Source organism: Sinohyriopsis cumingii, chromosome 11 (assembly GCF_028554795.1).
Source record: "Sinohyriopsis cumingii isolate HCF-2022 chromosome 11, ASM2855479v2, whole genome shotgun sequence".
In the NCBI taxonomy this organism is placed as follows: Eukaryota; Metazoa; Mollusca; class Bivalvia; order Unionida; family Unionidae; genus Sinohyriopsis; species Sinohyriopsis cumingii.
This window is the reverse complement of record NC_142971.1, coordinates 74,118,987-74,141,012: the sequence shown is the minus strand read 5'-3', so window position 1 is coordinate 74,141,012 and position 22,026 is coordinate 74,118,987. Positions and strand designations below refer to the sequence as shown.

The window sequence follows — 22,026 nt, the reverse complement described above, 5'->3', positions numbered from 1 at the left end:
CTGATTCCATGATGTAGAATAGGCCTGTACTGACTACCATACTGTTAGAGTCTGATTCCATGATGTAGAATAGGCTTGCACAGACTACCATGCTGTAAGAGTCTGATTCCATGATGTAGAATAGGCCTGCACAGACTACCATGCTGTAGGAGTCTGGTTCCATGATGTAGAATAGGTTTGCACAGACTACCATGCTGTAGGAGTCTGGTTCCATGATGTAGAATAGGTTTGCACAGACTACCATGCTGTAGGAGTCTGGTTCCATGATGTAGAATAGGCCTGCACTGACTACCATACAGTTAGAGTCTGATTCCATGATGTAGAATAGGCCTGCACAGACTACCATGGTGTAAGAGTCTGATTCCATGATGTAGAATAGGCCTGCACAGACTACCATGCTGTAGGAGTCTGGTTCCATGATGTAGAATAGGTTTGCACAGACTACCATGCTGTAGGAGTCTGATTCCATGATGTAGAATAGGTTTGCACAGACTACCATGCTGTAAGAGTCTGGTTCCATGATGTAGAATAGGTTTGCACTGGCTACCATACAGTTAGAGTCTGATTCCATGATGTAGAATTGGTCTGATGCACACAAGCATACTGTTAGAGTCTGATTCCATGATGTAGAATAGGTCTGATGCACACAACCATACAGTTAGAGTCTGATTCCATGATGTAGAATAGGTCTGATGCACACAACCATACAGTTAGAGTCTGATTCCATGATGTAGAATAGGTCTGATGCACACAACCATACAGTTAGAGTCTGATTCCATGATGTAGAATAGGTCTGATGCACACAACCATACAGTTAGAGTCTGATTCCATGATGTAGAATAGGTCTGATGCACACAACCATACAGTTAGAGTCTGATTCCATGATGTAGAATAGGTCTGATGCACACAACCATACAGTTAGAGTCTGATTCCATGATGTAGAATAGGTCTGATGCACACAACCATACAGTTAGAGTCTGATTCCATGATGTAGAATAGGTCTGATGCACACAACCATACTGTTAGTCTGATTCCATGATGTAGAATTGGTCTGATGCACACAAGCATACTGTTAGAGTCTGATTCCATGATGTAGAATAGGTCTGATGCACACAAGCATGCTGTTAGAGTCTGATTCCATGATGTAGAATAGGTCTGATGCACACAAGCATACTGTTAGAGTCTGATTCGATGATGTAGACCAGGTCTTATGCACACACCAACATGCAAAGAGGTGACTAATGGAGGCAAGAGCTGTAGTGACTCAGTGGTTTGCATGTTAGACTTGCACTTCAGATCAAACTGGACTGGCTGCTATGGTGATTCAATGGGCAAGGCACTTTACTTCAGCCTGAATCAGCTAATTAGTTAGTCTGTGACACTTTACTTCAGCCTGAATCAGCTAATTAGTGAGTCTGTGGCACTTTACTTCAGCCTGAATCAGCTCATTAGTGAGTCCGTGGCACTTTACTTAAGTCTGCATCGGCTAATTAGTTAGTCTGTGGCACTTTACTTCAGCCTGAATCAGCTCATTAGTGAGTCCGTGGCACTTTACTTAAGTCTGTATCTGCTAATTAGTGAGTTCGTGGCACTTTAATTCAGCCTGAATCTGCTAATTAGTGAGTCCGTGGCATGTTCCTTCACTTGCTTCAATAACCTTCACGTGTTGCTGTGTCATAAAATGCCAAACTAGATTATTTGATTTCTAGTTTATGTTCCTAAGTTTAGAGTCATTGCACTCATAGTATGTGCACCATGGCACAGTCATAATATTCAGTTAATTTTCAGAGAAAATCACATTGTCCCAGCAATTTTCTTCAAAAGTCTGTTTATAATGATAATCATTAGGGCATAACCGATTAGCATTTTTCTACTGATTTCCGATTCCGGATTTTGGGCTTGAAATTTTTCCGATTCCGGATACGATTCAATTAATCGTAAATGCTAAATTAAAAGGTTTTTCAAATTAACTTTTTAAACCGTGTTACACACGTTTTGCATATCACACCAATGTCACAAGGGGAAGGATATGGCAGGACTATAGCAAAATGCAACGAAGTTCAAAGCCACAAAGAATCCATGAAATTTTTTATTTTTTTGCCAGTTCCGACCCATTCTTTGTTCAACAATTAGTTGATCTTGCCGCCAGGCTTTTATTTTCCCGCCTTAATCATTTATGTCGGCAAGCGGCCAGTTCCATCCTGTACTTTATTCAACAATTAGTTGATCTTGCCGCCATGCTTTAATGTCGCGGTCAAATAAAAATAAAACAGGCTTTTGTTTGGTCCTATAAAGTTGGCCTCTTGCGGAATCATTTTCTTTTAATACCTCATTAGCATGTGTCAATGTATTCAATATTATGCCTTCATTATTGAGGATGTTGACATAAACGGGTAGGACTGTATTATATATTTTAATAAATTTAAATCTTTCGGTCTAACTCAAGTATTATCGTTTCACCCCGTTGTGTTGACCATATTGGACTTTTCTGACTTCTTATTTAACTTTATTAACGCACTATCGAATAACACGCAGTATTAGACACGGTGCTATAGAAATTCAACTTTATTATTTTTATTATCCGAATCGGTCGTTCCTGCCTTGTCCGACTCCGATTAATCGGAAGTTCATACTATCCGGTGGAATCCGATTTCCGGATCAAAAGTCGGTTATGCCCTAATAATCATGTGTATTATCTATTTGTTTGTTTCATTGCAGCTACTGCACAGCAATGTAGACAGTGTTGAGAAGAGACTTGTGGGGTCAGGTGGCACCCTTTTGCTTCACTGCAAGGATTTCAACATCCTGCAACTGGAAATCCCTTCAGCCGAAGATTGTCTGAATATTAGCAGTTCCATAGAACAGCTTTCTAATATAGGTTGGTTTAGACAATATATATTTGGCTGATTTGTTCAGTAAACATTGCAGAAACATTAGCTTGGGATTGGGAAAGAAGTTCAGATCAGTTTTGTACAAGCAAATTCTACTCCCAGATATTTCTAATCTTACTGTCAACAGTCATGAATGCTCATAGTTTAGTTTTGGTTTGGCTCTTTATGGCACAGCAGCTCACATTATTTAGTGCCAAGCCAATTGAGGTAAAGTGCATTGCCCAAGGACACACCATGATAGATAACCCAGATTGTTCCAATGGTAGGATTTGAACCAGTACCCTTTTAGTCATGAGTCCACCAGCATAACTCTCACGATGCTAGACTTATGATATGAAGGGTATGGGTTAGATTTCAGCAGTTGGTTCATCAGCTGTGCTGTATTCCCGGGCAAGGCACTTTTCTTGCTTCAGTACAATATAAACTTTGTTTTTGTTGCTTTGTAAACAACAGAAATCAAACACCTTAATTTTACTATCAATTTGCCTACCTGACAACCTTCTCATCACTGGCAATAGTAGGTTAAACAGTTTTCATGCAAAATACCCTGCCCTCTAACCATTCTTTCTACAGTTGAACATGTGCAAAGAAACATGTTTGGAATGCTGCTGTATATCAGTCATATAAACCTCAGGTTAGGTTACCTTATATTGAGGTAGGTTCACTGTCACACTATATTCATCCCCAAATGGGATCTATGCTGTATCCGTGTTATATGAGGGACTGTTTAATACTATACTGCTTTATGGTGAGATCCATAACCCTATCAGTGTTATAAACTGTACTGGTGTTGCTCCCACATTTCAGTTACACTGGTGCAAATTCTGTATTTGACAAAAGGAAAGAGACAGAAGATAGAGAACAGAAAAGCAGATATAGTTATATTGTCATATCACATTGTGGTCTCTCAAGACAAACATCCCCCTTTTCCAATAATAATTACCTATGCAGTCAGCTTGTTGAGGTCTTTCAGACATAAATATTGCAATTTATTTTAATTTGAAACTATTTAAATCTTTCCCCACATTGACCTTATGCCATTGATGCACTTCCACAAGCTGACAAATTTACAGAAAGTTAATGGTTTTCTTGCAGATAAATTTACAGTATGATTGGAACAGTGTAAAAGATATTTAATTCCAGTATATTTTCTGTCCATGAAAAATGTGACCATTAGAGGGTATGATCTTGAACATATTTTCATTCTCATGTTTTCTACTTTGTTTTCAAGCTTGCCTCTAAGAGATACAAGTCTTTCTTTCATGTATTTTGTTCTTAGACTCGAGTTGGAAAGGAAATAGTGATAGATTTTATATTTACACTGTATTTTGTATGGGTAGCAGTGGCAGCTTTGATATTTGCTCAGTCAAGCACAAAATGCAAGTTTGCATGGAATATTGAAGAGAATTTTATTGGATTGTTTTAAATGGAGGGACAGCTAAAGAAAATGTATTGTTTGAAGTAATCATATTATTTGTAATATAGCACCCTGGTGCAGTTAGTGCCAGTAATTAAGTTTGGGCATAACTTTCCAAAGAACTGTCTTGGAAATGGTTGTTGTTGGAAAAGTCATTGATGTGGATGCTGTGTAAACTATGAAATATCAAAAAGCAAACATTTTTAGTGTAGTATGCACAAACTATAGGACCAGTACTGCAGAGAGTTACATAGATTCAACTGATCAAATGGTAGCTGTACATGCTAATGGCCTGAAAATGGATTATTACGAGATAACTACTGACCTTACTAAATCTTTTTTTTTTTTTTCTTTTTCACACCAATCTGAGTTGTTCATCCTGAATTTTTGTTTAAAATATTTGAAAATTCTGATTCTAAAAGTGCACAGAATTTCATTATGAAGTGTTATGGTCTTAAACTATGCAACAGAAAACAGCAAAAACTGACAGACTTTATAATATTCAACATATAATTTATTTTCATATAATACAGAGTGAAACAATTTCAAATGAATCATCAGTATTGTCAGTTAAATCCCATATAGTCCTAAAAGTTCTATCAGAAGTGGAAATATATGAAGTACCAATTTAATTCCAATGATATTCCAGATAAAAGTTTTAGTCAAAGAATATTATTGAGCACTTTAGAATTCCAGTGAATAATAATTAGAACAAATTAATTTCACCCAAATTAAAAACTGAACACAACAATAAACATGGTTCTGCTTCAAGTGGTGAGGAAAAAATGAGATATTTTTCAAGTAAACAAGATTGTATACTCCTCCTTGACCCAATTATCATTTTTTGAAAATAATCTTTGAACTTAAAGGAAATTTCCGTTCTGGAAATTTCTATGGTCAGACTCAGATTCATGTGAATAATAGAGAAAATTTTAGCTATCTGTTTTGTTGTTTACAAAATAAATGTCACTGGTCAGTTACACCATGAACTTGATTTTGGTCAAGGTCAAATACAAAAATACAGATAAACATAACATAAAATCATTAAGAAATGCCAACAACCAATAAAAACTAACAAGCTTAAAATATATCAGAGGTTTGCAACCATATCATTGTTGTGTAATGGACCATGGTATATAGATGTGCCTTACAGTGAGATAAATTCCCATATCTAAACAATATACTACTGTGTGCCTTACAGTGAGATAAGTGCCCATATCTAAACAATATACCACTGTGTGCCTTACAGTGAGATAAATTCCCATATCTAAACAATATACCCCTCTGTGCCTTACAGTGAGATAAGTGCCCATATCTAAACAATATACCACTGTATGACTTTTAGAGAGATTCCTAACCATATCCATGTTAAAAAAGGGACTGTGTTATATTGAGGTACTTCATATAGTGTATGTCAGCAAACAACATTCAATCTAGTTTGGGAGTAAGTGAGATACGAAAAGCAGCATTTACTGGCAGTTCTCTTGAAGTTGGTAAATTACATGGTTTCTGAAATGCATTAAAAGAAATATTCATAATATTTAATTGATATGCAAATTAAGGTTTGAAATGTGTATTTTAGTCATCACAACAATTTCATTCTATATATTTGTCTTTCTTTTATTTTTGTCCATCAGTTTCTTCAGTAATTTTGGCATCACCGTGCCCCAATTTTACTTTGTATGTGTCTTTCTCTATGTATTTCTGTCTGTTTGTCTTGGTCTTGATATATGTCTCAACTTTTAGACACTTCTGTTTGATTTTTTTCTGTGCCTTGGTTTGTTTAATAAAGTTTTATCTTTAACAGATGATACAACCATCAAGTACCCATTCTTTTTCCGTGCCAGTTTTGAGGTAATGGAGGATGGGTGGCAGGCCTTCTTGCCAGAAAATGAAATCAGCCGATTCAACAAATATACAGATGAGTGGAGACTATCGTATATCAATAAAGACTATAAGGTCAGTCTGGGGGAGATCAAATTTGAGATTATTATCTGGTCTCTTACGTAAGCTTTGGAAAAGATCACTTTTATAAAGTTATATTTATTTTTTTCACCAATTCGGCTAATGTGGGTATGTGAGAAAGCTTGCCAGTAGCTTCTCGTGGGTTGGTGGTTCTTTCCGGTGTTTTCCCGGGTTCTTCCAACACCATTAATACTGGCCGCCATGTATAGCCTATTGTGTGCTGAAAAATGGCGTTAAACCCTACAACAACAACATTTTGCACCAATAAATTTCACTCTCGTAAATTGTATATTTTCCAATAAACATGCTTTTCAGAAAAGAAAAATGTGGACTCCAGAATTAATTTACAATGTTCATAATTTTTTCTATCCATCTACTTCAGTTTGTAATTTACTTTGCAATAACTTTAATCTATATACACTGCTTCAACTAGCAGTAACTGTACTGTATATACACTGCTTCAGCTTGCAATTCACACTGCAGTAACTGTAATTTATATACACTGCTTCAACTTGCAATTCACACTGCAGTAACTGTACTGTATATACACTGCTTCAACTTGCAATTCACACTGCAGTAACTGTACTGTATATACACTGCTTCAACTAGCAGTTCCAAGTCACTTATATAAAAGTATACTCTGCGCAGTATACAATTTTTTTTAGCTGATAACTTAAAAATTCTTGTTTTGTCATAAGTCCTACCACCAATAGAGGTCACTTATTGCTTGTCATGATACTTGGTTTTTAAGGTTGTGAAACAAAATTTGTTTGACCCATTGGGCCCTGGAACAAGCATTCTGTTGTAGTTTGAACCTTGCATCAAGGAAGTTTTACATCTGCTTATTTAAAATGTATGCTATCTAGAAAAACCCAAAATCTCCGACTCCATGTTCATCAATTTGCGTGTAATAAGTCATACTAAATTGCCGTAGAGCTGATTATGTTAGAGGGTGAGTTTTTACAGTCTTTTAGCTGCATACTTTGATATGAGTCAATCTGCATGTAACAATGAACAAGTTAGAGCTTTGAAATATCATCAGAACATCTACAGTGATGTTGGTCTGTTTCTTGTATTAAAGTTCACATTAGAATAGTGTTGGTCTGCATTTTGTATTGAGGTTCAGAATTCCTACAGTGTTGTTAGTCTGCCTTTTATTTTGAGTTTCACTCCAACAGCAGTGTTAATCTACCTTATGTGTTGAGATTTACACCTACAGTGGTGTTGGCTTGCATTTTGTGTTGAGGATCATTCCTACAGTGATATTGGTCTGGAATTTTTGTCGTGGCTCACTTGACCTTGCCTATTTTAATGCCATTATTGTAAAGATAGATAATTATGACAAAATGTAGAACGATTAAAGTAATAATTAATACCAGTATTGATGGATAGATGCATTTGAATTGTGTTACAGGTGGTGTATTTGTATGACAGCAGAACATCGGTGGAGTCATCATCTATCCTTACTTACAAACTCTGTTCATGAATTGTTTCTGCTTAATGCATTTTGCAGGTCCTTGTTGAAAGGAACCATAAAAAGACAGCTGTCTAGTTCATTTTTTCATCATTTTGAAACAATATTGAATAGATTTTTACACGATTCCTAATTGACTTAGAACTATCTTCATCATTTATGGAGGCTTTTATGTTGGGCTTTTTTGGAAGTTAGAAATGGAAGTGACACAATATATTTTCATATTACACGTATCAGAATTAAAAGACAGATTTTAGGATAATGGTAGTATGAATAGTAATCTTTGTGTTGAAGTTTTGTGTAAAACAATGAATTAAAGTTTTATTAGATGTTACATTAGAGATGTACTGTTCATTATTTTAACATGCGTGTGGGGGCCCCGAGTGGCCGAGTGGTCTAAAGCACTCTTCGTTACGGATCACTGCCATCTCACCTCTGTCTGCGGCGGTTCGAGTCTAAGATTCAGCCAATGTGGGCATGTGAGAAAGCTTGCCAGTAGCTTCTCATGGGTCGGTGGTTCTTTCCAGGGTTTTCCGGGTTCTTCCTCCATCATTAATACTGGCCGCCATGTATAGCCTATCGTGCTGAAAAATGGCGTTAAACCCCACAACAACAACAACAATAACATGCATGTGCATTTTTAGGAACCTTGTAATGAGCTATACGAGCCTTAAAGTAATTACTTTTTCTATTCATCCATCTGTCCATCAATTCATACTATTTATAACCATAATAGATCTGGAACCTTCACAAATAATTGGATTTCACTTGGTAGATGATTGCCTGTTACATGTAAATATATCTTTCAAGAGTTTCTTCCTTCATTTCCACTCTTGACAGAGTTATTGCGAGGGCCCAGAGCGGCTGAGCGGTTTAAAGTGCTCACCGTCATGAATCACTGCCATCTCACCTCTTTCTGCGTGAGTTTGAGTCTTGGACTCGGCCATTGTGGGTATGTAGGAAAGCTTGCCATTAGATTCTCGTGTGGTGGGTTCTTCCTCCATCATTTATACTGGCTGCCATGTATAGCCTATCTTGTGCTGAAAATGCCACTAACCATACAACAGCAACAACAGAGTTATTGCTCTTTATCAGTCTGTTTTAAACCTCAGCTGCAGCACTTTTGTAACAGGCATTGCTCAGGGGCCATTTAGCTTATTTTGATACAATTTGCTATGAGGCATTGCATGACTCACATAAATATGCCTTTTATGGGTTTTCCCTCATGGGCTCCATTTTCAATAGAATTATGGCCCTTGATAATTAACATAATATCTTTATATATGATTTTACCGTTAACCAGCACAACTCAAGAACCGTGGTATATTTTAAGGCAATTTGGTCTCATAGTCCTATGTGTGCCTTCTATAGCTATGGTCTTATTCTTTTTTAAGTGGTATATCCTTTAAAAAAAATAAAAAATGTGGCCTTGTTAGTTTGTGTAACTATTTTTGTCTATTAATGCTTACTTTTTCTCATATACAAGGTGTGCCCTTCATACCCACATGTGTTGGTGGTTCCCAAAACAATAGATGATGAGACACTACAGAGGGTGGCTCAATTCAGACAGCATGGCCGATTTCCTGTCCTGAGCTACTATCACAGGGACAGTAAGGTGGGTAGGTGTATTGGATGGAGAGGCCAGGTTTAAAGTTGTTATATGCCTGTAACAGCCATGTAAAATCAAACCGTTATCACAACCCTTATCCCAGTGTTATGGATAAATATCAAGATTAAAAAGGTTTTGTTGTATGCAAACATTTTCCTAAGAACGAAAGTTGTGTTGAAGCCTGAGAACAAAGAAAAATATATTTTGTTGTTTCCTGATCAGTTTCAGAACTAATTAACTAATTTATTGAACCATTTAAAATAAATGACAGTTGCATATGAATGATAAAGCTGATGCTCAGCTGGCACATGTGATTATGGTTTTGGCATGGAATTGACATCATAAAACTACTCATATTAAAACACATGAAACTGTTCTGAGCCTATAAGAATTACCTTAGTAATGCACATTACAAAACACCTGCAACTATCCCAACCATGTCAATATTACCTTACAGATGTTTGTGTTAAAACACCTGGAACTGTCCCAGTAATGTATGAATTACTTTTGTACTGCATTGTGTTAAAACACCTGGAACTGTCCCAATAATGTATGAATTACTTTTGTACTGCACGTGTCAAAACACCTGCAACTATCCAACCATGTTAATATTACCGTACAGATGTTTGTGTTAAAACACCCGGAACTGTCCCAATAATGTATGAATTACTATTGTACTGCATGTGTTAAAACACCTGCAACTGTCCCAATAATGTATGAATTACTATTGTACTGCATGTGTTAAAACACCCGGAACTGTCCCAATAATGTATGAATTACTATTGTACTGCATGTGTTAAAACACCTGCTACATCTCAATAATACAAGAATTATAGTAATACTGCACGTATTGAGATACCTGCAACTGTCCACATCATGTAAGAACAATAATTAAGTGAATTTTTTGGTGGAAACTTAATTTTGATGAAATTTTCCCCTCGGAGAAGTACTGAACACCATCTTTACTGCTGTTTTGTACTTAGAAGAAAAATACAAATGTAAATTATTACACCTAAACCAAATATCTTTTGTTGATATTTGCTATTAAGCTTTTAATTAAAAAAAATTGCTAAAATTTAATAATGAAAATATGGTTTTATCAAAGAGCCCATATTTGTTTTTTCTGTGTACAGATATTTGCTGTAACACAAAGAAAAAGTTGGAACTGAAGGAACCATTAACAAATTGGTTATATCACAAAAAGCAAAAACAATTTGGGCTTCATGTGTAAACCATTCACATACTGACCTTGTCATGTAAACTTTACACAAGTTGGCTTTGTCATGTAAACCATACACAAATTGGCCTTGTCATGTAAACCATACACAAGTTGGCTTTGTCATGTAAACCATACACAAAATGGCCATATCACAAAAACCATATTCTAGTTGGCCATATCATGTAAACCATACACAAATTGACCTTGTCATGTAAACATTACACAAATTGACCTTGTCATGTAAACATTACACAAATTGACCTTGTCATGTAAACATTACACAAATTGGCCTTGTCATGTAAACCATACACAAATTGACCGGGTCATGTAAACATTACACAAATTGGCCTTGTCATGTAAACATTACACAGATTGGCCTTGTCATGTAAACCATACATAAATTGGCCTTGTCATGTAAACCATACACAAATTGGCCTTGTCATGTAAACCATACACAAACTATTTGTCATGTAAACCATACACAAATTGGCCTTGTCATGTAAACCATACAAAAATTGGCCTTGTCATGTAAACCATACACATATTGGCCTTGTCCTGTAAACATTACACAAATTGGCCTTGTCATGTAAACATTACACAAATTGGCCTTGTCATGTAAACCATACACAAATTGGCCTTGTCATGTAAACCATGCACATATTGGCCTTGTCATGTAAACCATACACAAATTGGCCTTGTCATGTAAACCATACACATATTGGCCTTGTCCTGTAAACATTACACAAATTGGCCTTGTCATGTAAACATTACACAAATTGGCCTTGTCATGTAAACCATGCACATATTGGCCTTGTCATGTAAACCATACACATATTGGCCTTGTCCTGTAAACATTACACAAATTGGCCTTGTCATGTAAACATTACACAAATTGGCCTTGTCATGTAAACCATACACAAATTGGCCTTGTCATGTAAACCATGCACATATTGGCCTTGTCATGTAAACCATACACAAATTTGCCTTGTCATGTAAACCGTACAAAAATTGGCCTTGTCATGTAAACCATACAAAAATTGGTGTCTTGTTATGTAAACACACAAGTTGTCTATATCATATAAACCATACCAAAATCTGCCATAGCATGTAAGAATGAACAGATGAACTAGGGGATTACACACAGTATGAAAAATGATTAGCATTCCAAGATATTAAGGTTCTTGCTTGAAATTCAATGAAAAGGATTATAATTACCACTCATTTATGGCAATTTATTCTATAATCATCTAGCCATATATATTGTTCTGTTTTGCAAGCTTGCCATATATATCAATGTGCTGCCGTCTTGCCATATCTGTCACTGTGATGCCAGCTTGCTGTATCTATGACTGTGATGCCAACTTGCTATATCTATCACTGATGACAGCTTGCTATATATATCACTGTGATGCCAGCTTGCTGTATATCTGACTGTGATGCCAGCTTTATATATATCTATCACTGATGCCAGCTTGCCATGTCTTTCACACTATGGTGCTACTTTACTTCAAATCCCTTTGTTATGATGTTATTATATATCATCACCACTTTTGAAATGGCCAGATTTAACGAGATGAAATTGGCAAAAATATAGACTTGTTATTATATATCATCCCCACATTGAATTGGCCAGATTTAGCAAGATGATTTTGGTAAAAATATAGACTGGTGTTAATATATATCGTCAACACGTTGAATTGGTCAGATTTAGCAAGATGAGATTGGTAAAAATATAGACTGGTGTTATTATATATCATCACCAAATTGATTATGGCCAGAGTTAGCAAGATGAAATTGGTAAACAAATATAGACTGGTGTTATTATATATCATCAACACATTGAATTGGCCAGATTTAGTAAGATGAGATTGTAAAAATATAGACTGGTGTTATTATATATCATCACCACATTGATTATGGCCAGAGTTAGCAAGATGAAATTGGTAAAAATATAGACTGGTGTTATTATATATCATCAACACATTGAATATGGCCAGATTTAGCAAGATGAGACTGGCAAAAATATAGACTATTGAGTTTACCTGGCCAAAATAAATCCATTTCCAGTTGATCACAGTACAGAGTACTGATACCGAGTAGCATGTTAACTGGTTTTATCCTCTGTATTTTTACATTTGATGCATGGTTACTGCAGTCAGTTCGACCCTCAGCATTTGTACATTTAAGTTCATGCATGTTTACTGTGGTAAACTCTATCATTGGTTTTAGTTCATTTAAGTTGATACATGTTTACTGTGGTGAGCTCTATCCTTGGTTTTAGTTCATTTAAGTTCATGCATGTTTACTGCGGTAAGCTCTGTCCTTGGTTTTAGTTCATTTAAGTTGATACATGTTTAATGCAGTAAGCTCTATCCTTGGTTTTAGTTCATTTAAGTTGATACATGTTTAATGCATTCATCTCCTTGCCATAGCACATATAAGTCAATATATCTTGATGGCAGTTAGCTCTATCATTGGCATCTCAGTTGCTACATGTTTGTCTTATATCCATGACAACTGTTTATATGTAATGTTAAAAAAAACAAATTATCCATGATCTGTAACCCTTTGTGTTAATTGCCAAATTGAATTGATTTCAAACAGTTTAGGTATCATGGTATTGAGGTAATATAATAAAACATAGTGATATTATGATGTTTTTGGTTTATAATAAAAGCACTAATCTGCTGTTTATTAATGCCTGCACATCTGGTTTTACACTGTTCATTTTATCTAGAAATCATAGATATACCATTTTATGCCCTATGATACAGTTGTCTGTTGTAAGTGTATCATTTTTTGCCCTACCGTCCATTTTGTTATTCATAAGTATAATGTTGTATGCCTTACCATCAATTTTTCTATTCATAAGTATATCATTTTATTCCCTACCATCCATTTTGGTTTTCTGCAGGCTGTTTTACTACGCAGCAGCCAGCCTCTGACAGGGACCAATGGACGGCGGTGTAAGGAAGACGAGAGATTGGTCAATTCAGTGCTTGGGATTGGCCGGAGGGGGTATATAGTTGATACTCGCACGCATAGTACAGCCAAGGCTGCACAATCTAAAGGTAACGTTATTTGAGTGTAATATTCCTGACTGAAGCAGATTTAAACTGTTTATGATGTATTTTCTCTCCAGATTGCCCTGAATCACTTTTTGCGAAGAATAGAGAATGAACTGTCTATAGCAGGATTGGAAGTGACAATGACAAAACGACCACACTCAGACTGCAGAGAAGTTTGTTTTAATTTGACTATGGTTTTAAAGCTGCAGACTGCTTTACAAAACTCCTCCAAGCTAAATTCACCTGGAGGAAGAAGCTCCTCTGTCTCATATTACTTAGCAAGTGTTTTTTTAGGAGTGTGAGAAAGTGTATATTTCTACATTTGACATGAATCAAATAAAAAATATATGACCTGCTTGTAACTATTACTCTAAAATCATCTTGAACAGCACAATAACAATTCGTCAATATATAAACTCAAAATAATAACTTTATTTAGTGTTTCTACCAAAGTCACTTTTTTGTCATTCTCTCCTTTCTATCTCACCTCTGCCAAAGGTAGGCTGATTTTCATTCAAAGACCGCTCTGGTGGCCTAGTGGTTAGAGCACCCGCCTCGGATGCAGGAGGTTGTGGGTTTGATTATCGGCCGAGTCATACCAAAGACTTTCAATAATGGTACTAACAGCTGCCTTGCTTGGTGCTCAGAATTAAGAGGTTAGTGTTAAGACTGGTTGTCCTGGTGTCAGGATAATGTGACTGGGTGGGACATCATGCTACATGTTTGCGGCATGATGCCCCAGTGCTAGACATCACTATAAATTGCCACACTGCAGACATTGTAGCAATATGACTGAAACATTGATAAAGCTATGTCACAAATCAAAATCACATACATACACTTTTCAAAGACTCAAAAGCCATCATGGGCTTGCATTTATTTATTACTTATAATACCTTGTACAACATTCCACATTAGGCCTTTAACTCTACAGTTTACTACAATAAGGAAATCAACTAACAGGTTTTGTGTACACAGTAGTCATGTTAAGCCAGTTTCTCAGCCATACCTCATTGCCACTTTATATTTATGGTGCCCTAGTACATTGATTCGCCCATGTTTCTGTAATATGTAGAGAGAATGACTAAAAATATGGTTTTTAAAAAAAATAATTTAAATTTCATTTTTCAAAAGTGGTACTTTTCAACTATAAAATGGTATGTGTCGTCGAAAGCCTTTAAAATAATATTTTATCCTGCTGCTGGAATTACAAAGTTAGTGAAGTACTCTTTGATTAGAAGTGTATTTTCCAATGCAGTTGCCACAGGTACTTATATGGCTACATGGGTCTGATTATTGGATGGACGAAAGTACTCTGAAAAGTACCAAAAAAAATGAAGCATCATTAGTACAATTTAGAGTTATGTTTCACTTAAATAGGATAAGACTTTAAGGAGTCAGGGTCAAAAGGCAAGTAAGAGTGCCAAATCCCAAAATAATTTAGATGAGATGGCCGTAACTCAGTCCCACCTGCCCCATATCTCCCAAACCCCTCAGCTGGATGGTCTTCATCTGTACTTAAATTTGAAATCTGAAAGACTTTGTAATTAGCATTCTTCTTAATTTTAAAGGGTGTTAATTATAGTGCCTGGGAAAGCTTGAATTTCATTTCCGCAGTCAGTCTCTGTCAGTCAGATTCTAATCATTATGATGTACATCTTAGATAGTGAGGCTGAAATTACATGAGGAACATGACAGTGTGAAGATCTGCAATGTATATGTGCTGATTATTTTGATACCATGGTTTGTGGACATGTATATTTCATATCTTAGTGGGTCATCTGTATTTTTTGCAGCCTGGATTGAACTCGGATGATTATGATGGAAGCATTAGTGTGGTGGTTATTATTATTATTATTATTATTATTATCATTATTATTATTATTATTGCAGGAGGTGGTTATGAGCTGGAGGCACACTACCCCCAGTGGAAGAGAATCCATCAGCCAATTGAGAGGAGACAGGTTTTCCAAGAATCCCTAATTAAGTTGATTGAAGGTCATTTACTGTCTTAGACAATCTTTTACCTGCCAGGAACATACTAGTTGTAGGTCATTTACTGGACAAAACAATGTTATGCCTGCCAAGGGCAGATTTGTTATAGGTTAGTTATGGATCAAGATAATCTTAAGCTGCCATGGGCAGACTTGTTGTAGGTCATTTACTGGACAGAACAATATTATACCTGCCATGGACAGACTTGTTAAGAATTTTAAGGCAATAAATATGCCTTCAGTACTGACAACAGTGTAATTGATTTGGTCTTAATCTAATACAGCACTTGTTACAAATTACATGATATGTTGTTTGTCTTCCATCAGTATTTCCTTTGAGTTTCCTGCTATTTCTCTATCATCTATTTTGAAGGAAGATTTTTCAAATCAAGAGCAGTTTTTCACCAGACACCTGCAATCCCTCAACAAGTGGGCAAACTACCCCAGTGCAGAGAAGTCTGTTAATGAATAAAGAAATAGCTAATAAATAAATGAATGATTGCATGAAGGATGTGTGATAACAGATAATAGAACTAGTGACAGCACTGATGATGTAAAAAAGTCAAAATGATATTTTTCTGTTCTCAGCGTGTGCAGACACATCGGCAGCTACTGACAAATGGCTGTCCAAACTGGAGTCCAGCAACTGGCTGAGTCATGTGAAGGACATACTGACCTGTGCCTGTCTGGTGGCACAATGCATTGATAAGGATGGTAAGGTCTACAGAGTTGTCTCCACTAACTGCTGCCTAATTTGTTGGGAAAGATAAAGAAGGACCATGGGATAAAGGGATAACTGATGCAGTTCAGATCATTTGATTTATTTGATATCAGTCACTTTTAATGAAATAATAATTGAATCAGTTAGAATTTGTAATTTCAGTTGAAATTCAGATCTGTACCATTCCTACAGTTTCACACTTGAGACTATTTCATAAAATCAAATTTTACTCGGATATAATTCAGTTCCAGCAGCAAGCATCACAGACTTTCATATCTGGTCACATCATGACCTATGTGGTTTGACTCAGATTTGACTGAACTCTGTATGATTGCAGAGCTGGGTCTATGCAGCATTTAGTGGGTTCCAGCTTATATGCTGTATTCAGCTAATGATCTTATGATATTTCCTCATTTTGGAATTTTATTAATTGCATTAGGTCTGGGAGACTAATATTCTTACTAATAAGGGTTATTTTTTCTTCTATTTTTCATATTTGGAAATATCATTGTTAAAGAAAACAAGAGACCAGAATTATTTCCAGTTATAAAGAAAGATGATAGATTTGCAACCTGCTTGATATAGTTCTTCTGCCCTTTTCATAAGAAAGTTACAACACAGATTCCTAGCTTTCATTCGGCATTCTACACCTTTTGAAAGTGTTTATTTGTCTCAAACAGTGCAAATTCAGTTTATACCTTTAATAATAGCTGGTAGTTTATACATTTAATAATTGCTTGCAAAGATTCTCCATACCTATTGTCAGAATGCCATTTCCTGTATTTACCTGATTGTTGTACATGTCTTAATAACTCCTTGAATCTTGAAAAAGTTGGCCTGATCCTTGAAAAGTCATTGAGTTTATTTAAAAACTCAATGCAGTAATGTAGCATCTGGCCCAGCAGCCCCCTCAACTAGTGGGAGAGCAGGGTCCAGGCCCACTGAGACCCAAAATTACCATCAAACCACCTTTTTTGTGGGAGGGGGCTTCAGACTTTAGTTCTGCTGTGGGAGGATGGGACCAGACATTTTCGTTTTGTCACTGACTCCCTGAACTTTTCCATGAAACTGCTTTGTTATACCTTAAGGAATACAAAACTTTAAAGCTGAATCAAATGTATTTCTTTTTAAACTCAGAGTGTTGGTTATTTGCATATCTCTTTAGATGTGTTCCCCTGATCACATTAATGTCACAGGATAAAGAGATAAATTTATCTATCTTGTATAGACAAGGGGCAGTAGCTCTTGCTCATTACAACACTTACTAACAAAAGGTGATACTAGTTTTTAAGCTTTGCTCAACACAACAACATTGTGCTAAACACTTTTCATAAATCCCAGCTAACTTTGTGTTAGATTTGAACCATCCATACAGGAATTGGGATGTATTTGGATTAATTTTATTTATAAACGTGGTAAACATTATTCTTTATATTTTGCAGATATTTTATGAAATTGCTCACGTTCTTGCACTTGATAAATTTTAGACCACATGGTGCAACACGCTATCGTTGTTATTGTTATTCCAGGTTTTGAGTCATTTCAGTGAAACATGTCAGAGTGTAATAAATGCAACAGGGAGATTTCCTTTTCATGTGGATGGCCTGAGTTTGAAAGAAGCTTTGTCAAATTTGCATTTTTTATACTGCTCGATTTCCAACAGCAAACTGAGAATTTGATGTTTTGCTGTAATTCATAAAATACTCAGACATTTCACCAATGTCTTCATTCTTTCATACCCATTTATATGAATTACTATGAACTTACCAGTAATAGTGTCTTTATTTCATGGTTGACAATATTCTCACGTGTAAAGACCAAAAAAACAGTGAATCCATTTCTTAACACAGTCTGACCCCTCCCCAAACTAAAGTTTAAGTATAAATAAAATGTTATTTCTGTATAGGAAAAATAAATAGTACATACAAAATGGGGTATTTACTACAGCATTACTCCATATTTTTCAAACCTGAGGAATGTCTTCTTCTCTTGTTAATAATTTGATTACTAAAGATATTCTTTGGAGATATCAGCCAGAATTGTGTCTAAATTGCTTGGTGGTGGACTTATCAAATGTAAATGTATTTTTGGGTAAAGTTATTATATAAGGTCTGAAAGTTCTTTTGATATCACAAATGAAAGACAGATATGATTTAATGATGGTCTACTAATGTCAATTAAATTTCAGATTAAATTCTTTCCACATTTGATTAATGTTTCCTTCTGAATTGATATGTTCATGTGGACTTATAAGACAGCTGCTTTCTGTGTAGTAATTTTCATTGTTACTTTAATAGTTCACTTTTCCAATTCCATCTTCTACTAGATAAAAGTTGTCCTTGTAATTGATAATTGACCAATTCCATCTTCTACTAGATAAAAGTTGTCCTTGTAATTGATAATTGACCAATTCCAGCTTCTACTAGATAAAAGTTGTCCTTGTAATTGATAATTGACCAATTCCAGCTTCTACAGGATAAAAGTTCACATTGCAATTGATAATTCAATAATTCACAAAATTAAGGTTGTGTATATTGCAGCTGCCTCTGTGTTGATCCATGGATCAGATGGTTATGACACAACACTTCAAATTACCTCCCTTGTCCAGGTGATCCTTGACCATGACTGTCGCACTGTCACAGGGTAAGAATAATTAGGATTGGATTCAGTCATAACTTGTAAAATTTTATTTCATTTCTTTAATATTATTTGTTAGAGTTGTGGTATTTCCAACAAGTCTGTATGCCTTTAGTGTTGGTTTTTCCCTCAACTTTTTCATTTCATTGAATTTCTTGAAATTTGTACAAGGCTACACAAATTTTAATATAAGTGATGCAACTCAAGTACACTAATAGTGTGCAGAGGCCAGTTGAATAAGTCTTAGATAATTGATCTGATTGGCCATCTTAGGATGTACAAAAGAGATAATTGATTTGATTGGCTCATTCATGATATACAAAACAGATAATTATCTTTTTGGTATAATAATTATATACAAAACAGATCATTGATCCAAGTGGCCCAGTAATGATATACAAAACATGTAATTGACCTAATTGACCCAATCAGGATGCTAGAAGCAGGTACTTGTTCTGATTGGCCCAGTCAGAATGTACAATACAGATAATTGATCCAATTGGCCTAGTGACAATGCACCGTACAGATAAATGTAAAAAAACAGATAATTGATCCGATTGGCCTAGTGAGAATGTGCAAAATAGATAAATGTACAACACAGATAATTGATCCGATTGGCCTAGTAAGAATGTACAATACAGATAAATGTACAACACAGATAATTGATCCGATTGGCCTAGTAAGAATGTACAATACAGATAAATGTACAACACAGATAATTGATCCGATTGGCCAATATTTTTTCAGCTAAAGATATTTCTAGTACGAAATGTACTAATCAGTGGATAAATGTTTTCTTTAATCAAGACTTGGCTAATCATTGCATAAATATAATCTTATCAAGCAGTGGCAAATCACTGCATAAATAATTTACAGATTTGGGTTACTGTCTCCTACTGTTCAGGCAGTGATGCTGGAATTTTGCATTTAGCTCATCTGCTCTGACACAGTTGTATGTAGAGTAATGAAACTTGCTAGTTTATTTATCTTGGAGGATAAAACCCCTTGTGTGAAAAGTAGGCCATAGTGATTTTGATCTTGGATTGTGGACAAAAGTACGTCTCGGTGACCCACATTTCATGCTGATGTAGTCACATTCATTGTTTGTATTTACATTCATGGTACTTGATGAATATATAATCTTGGAATGTACCAACCTAACGAATACTTTAGGATTTTATGGCAGCAGTTTGACATACTATATTTATTATAATATAAACCCTTCTTCTAATAAATGCCCCCACCTTCCCTCCCCACACAAATTCCTACCTTGCCTAGTCTTATAGATCAGATTATCAAAACAGTAATCCAATGACACTTACAATGATCAAAACAATGTAATTTTAAAAAATTCAGTACCGTGACTGTCACAGAATAAGGCATGAAATAACTTGGTTTTGCCTTAGAATGATTGGATCATTTTTCGTCGTACATGCATACATGTTACCAAGGTGGATAATTGTTTGTTTTTTTAGTTATTTGACTGAACTAGCATGTATCTTGTTGTAGATCACTTGCTGCGAGAGACACAAAAAGCATGGGTATTTTACCCCTATTAATACTCATTCTCCGGTAGATTTAAGGCAAGTTTCTTTTCCAATTGACACATTGGTCTTTTGGGATCTTGTCAAGGAGCGTTCATTCTCCATTTTGTTCTACAGCTGTAGAGCTGTCTGTGTGTGTGCAGGTGTAACAGGCTGTCAGTCTGTATGTCTGTTTGGGGATGGAAGCAGGTGCGATCATCAAGGCCATACAAAGATGGAAGTTCTGATTTGTTTACTAGTGCGAATAGTGGATCCATGAAGGGTGTGTGTGGGCCAACCCAAAATTCAGGAGAACTGTGGTTTGACAATGGACACATGTGCCAGGTCAAAACATTTTGTTTGCAAGTTTATATAAGTATTTATACGAGTCATACCTGGTTATAAATCGTACGGACTGTACATATGACTGTTTTGTACAATTGTTATGTTGATTACAATTGATCATGTTTTTTTCAATTGTTTATGTTGTTTCAATTGAGTACATGGAACATATGGTGTGTTTCAATTGAGTACAATTGAGTTACCTTCATTACATGAGAATATATGAATGACATTTTTGTTTTCCCATTTGTGAATGTTTGTGTAAAGTAATTGAATGAGTCATGTGTTTAGAGCTTTAAAGAATAACTGTATTTTTGGAGGATATGCATATTTTTATTTATTCCTTTCATAAACTTCCATCTTTCATCACTGTGTTGTCATTTAAACCAAGCATCCATTCAGGTCAAATCCTGTTACAGCAACATTCAGTATTCAGTACACCATTTATGGAAATTGCACCCCCACCCGTGGGTGTGTTTTAGAATAACTATAGTATTTACCCTTTCCATTGTGAAGGACACTAGCCATTTGCAGAATTTGCTCATTGTGACCTACTTTTTCACTTCAGTGATTATGGATACTTATGTCTACAGCCATGAAATTTTATGGGTGTGTTCATCTTGAATGGGGGCCCCGAGTGGCCGAGTGGTCTAAAGCGCCCTTCGTTACGGATCACTGCCATCTCACCTCTGTCTGCGGCGGTTCGAGTCTAAGATTCAGCCAATGTGGGTATGTGAGAAAGCTTGCCAGTAGCTTCTCGAGGGTCGGTGGTTCTTTCCGGGGTTTTCCCGGGTTCTTCCTCCACCATTAATACTGGCCGCCATGTATAGCCTATCGTGTGCTGAAAAATGGCGTTAAACCCCACAACAACAACAACAACAACAAAAATCATCTTGAATGGTATAACTCACCGTATGCAAAATTAGATCACTGACCTAGTTTTTGTATTCCAGTAATGATGTTAATATAAAGCAATAAGTTGAGTTTATCTGTCAGTGTTGTATATACAGATGTGAACTTAATTGGTGTATTTTTCTTGAAGATTGTTTACTCACGATGGGCAAAATGAGCCACAGCTCCAGCAGTTAAACTAAGTTTTGCATTAATATTATTAGTCTACTGATTTGCCTACTGTTAAAGTCACAGTGACCTACTTTTATTGCTTT

General features: G+C 35.8%; 1 protein-coding gene across 1 annotated transcript in view; it reads left to right on the top strand.

Annotated features, from left to right (window-relative positions):
- The window catches only part of LOC149788743 (myotubularin-related protein 9-like), a 54,439-nt gene that overhangs the window by 7,155 nt on the left and 25,258 nt on the right, over nucleotides 1-22,026 (top strand). Inside the window, exons 3-9 of the mRNA XM_089974839.1 lie at nucleotides 2,719-2,878; nucleotides 6,116-6,267; nucleotides 9,234-9,362; nucleotides 13,490-13,646; nucleotides 15,537-15,641; nucleotides 16,226-16,351; nucleotides 18,899-19,001. Of these exons, the coding sequence (XP_089830965.1) occupies nucleotides 2,719-2,878; nucleotides 6,116-6,267; nucleotides 9,234-9,362; nucleotides 13,490-13,646; nucleotides 15,537-15,641; nucleotides 16,226-16,351; nucleotides 18,899-19,001 (932 nt within the window). The remainder of the gene's footprint in view (nucleotides 1-2,718; nucleotides 2,879-6,115; nucleotides 6,268-9,233; nucleotides 9,363-13,489; nucleotides 13,647-15,536; nucleotides 15,642-16,225; nucleotides 16,352-18,898; nucleotides 19,002-22,026) is intronic.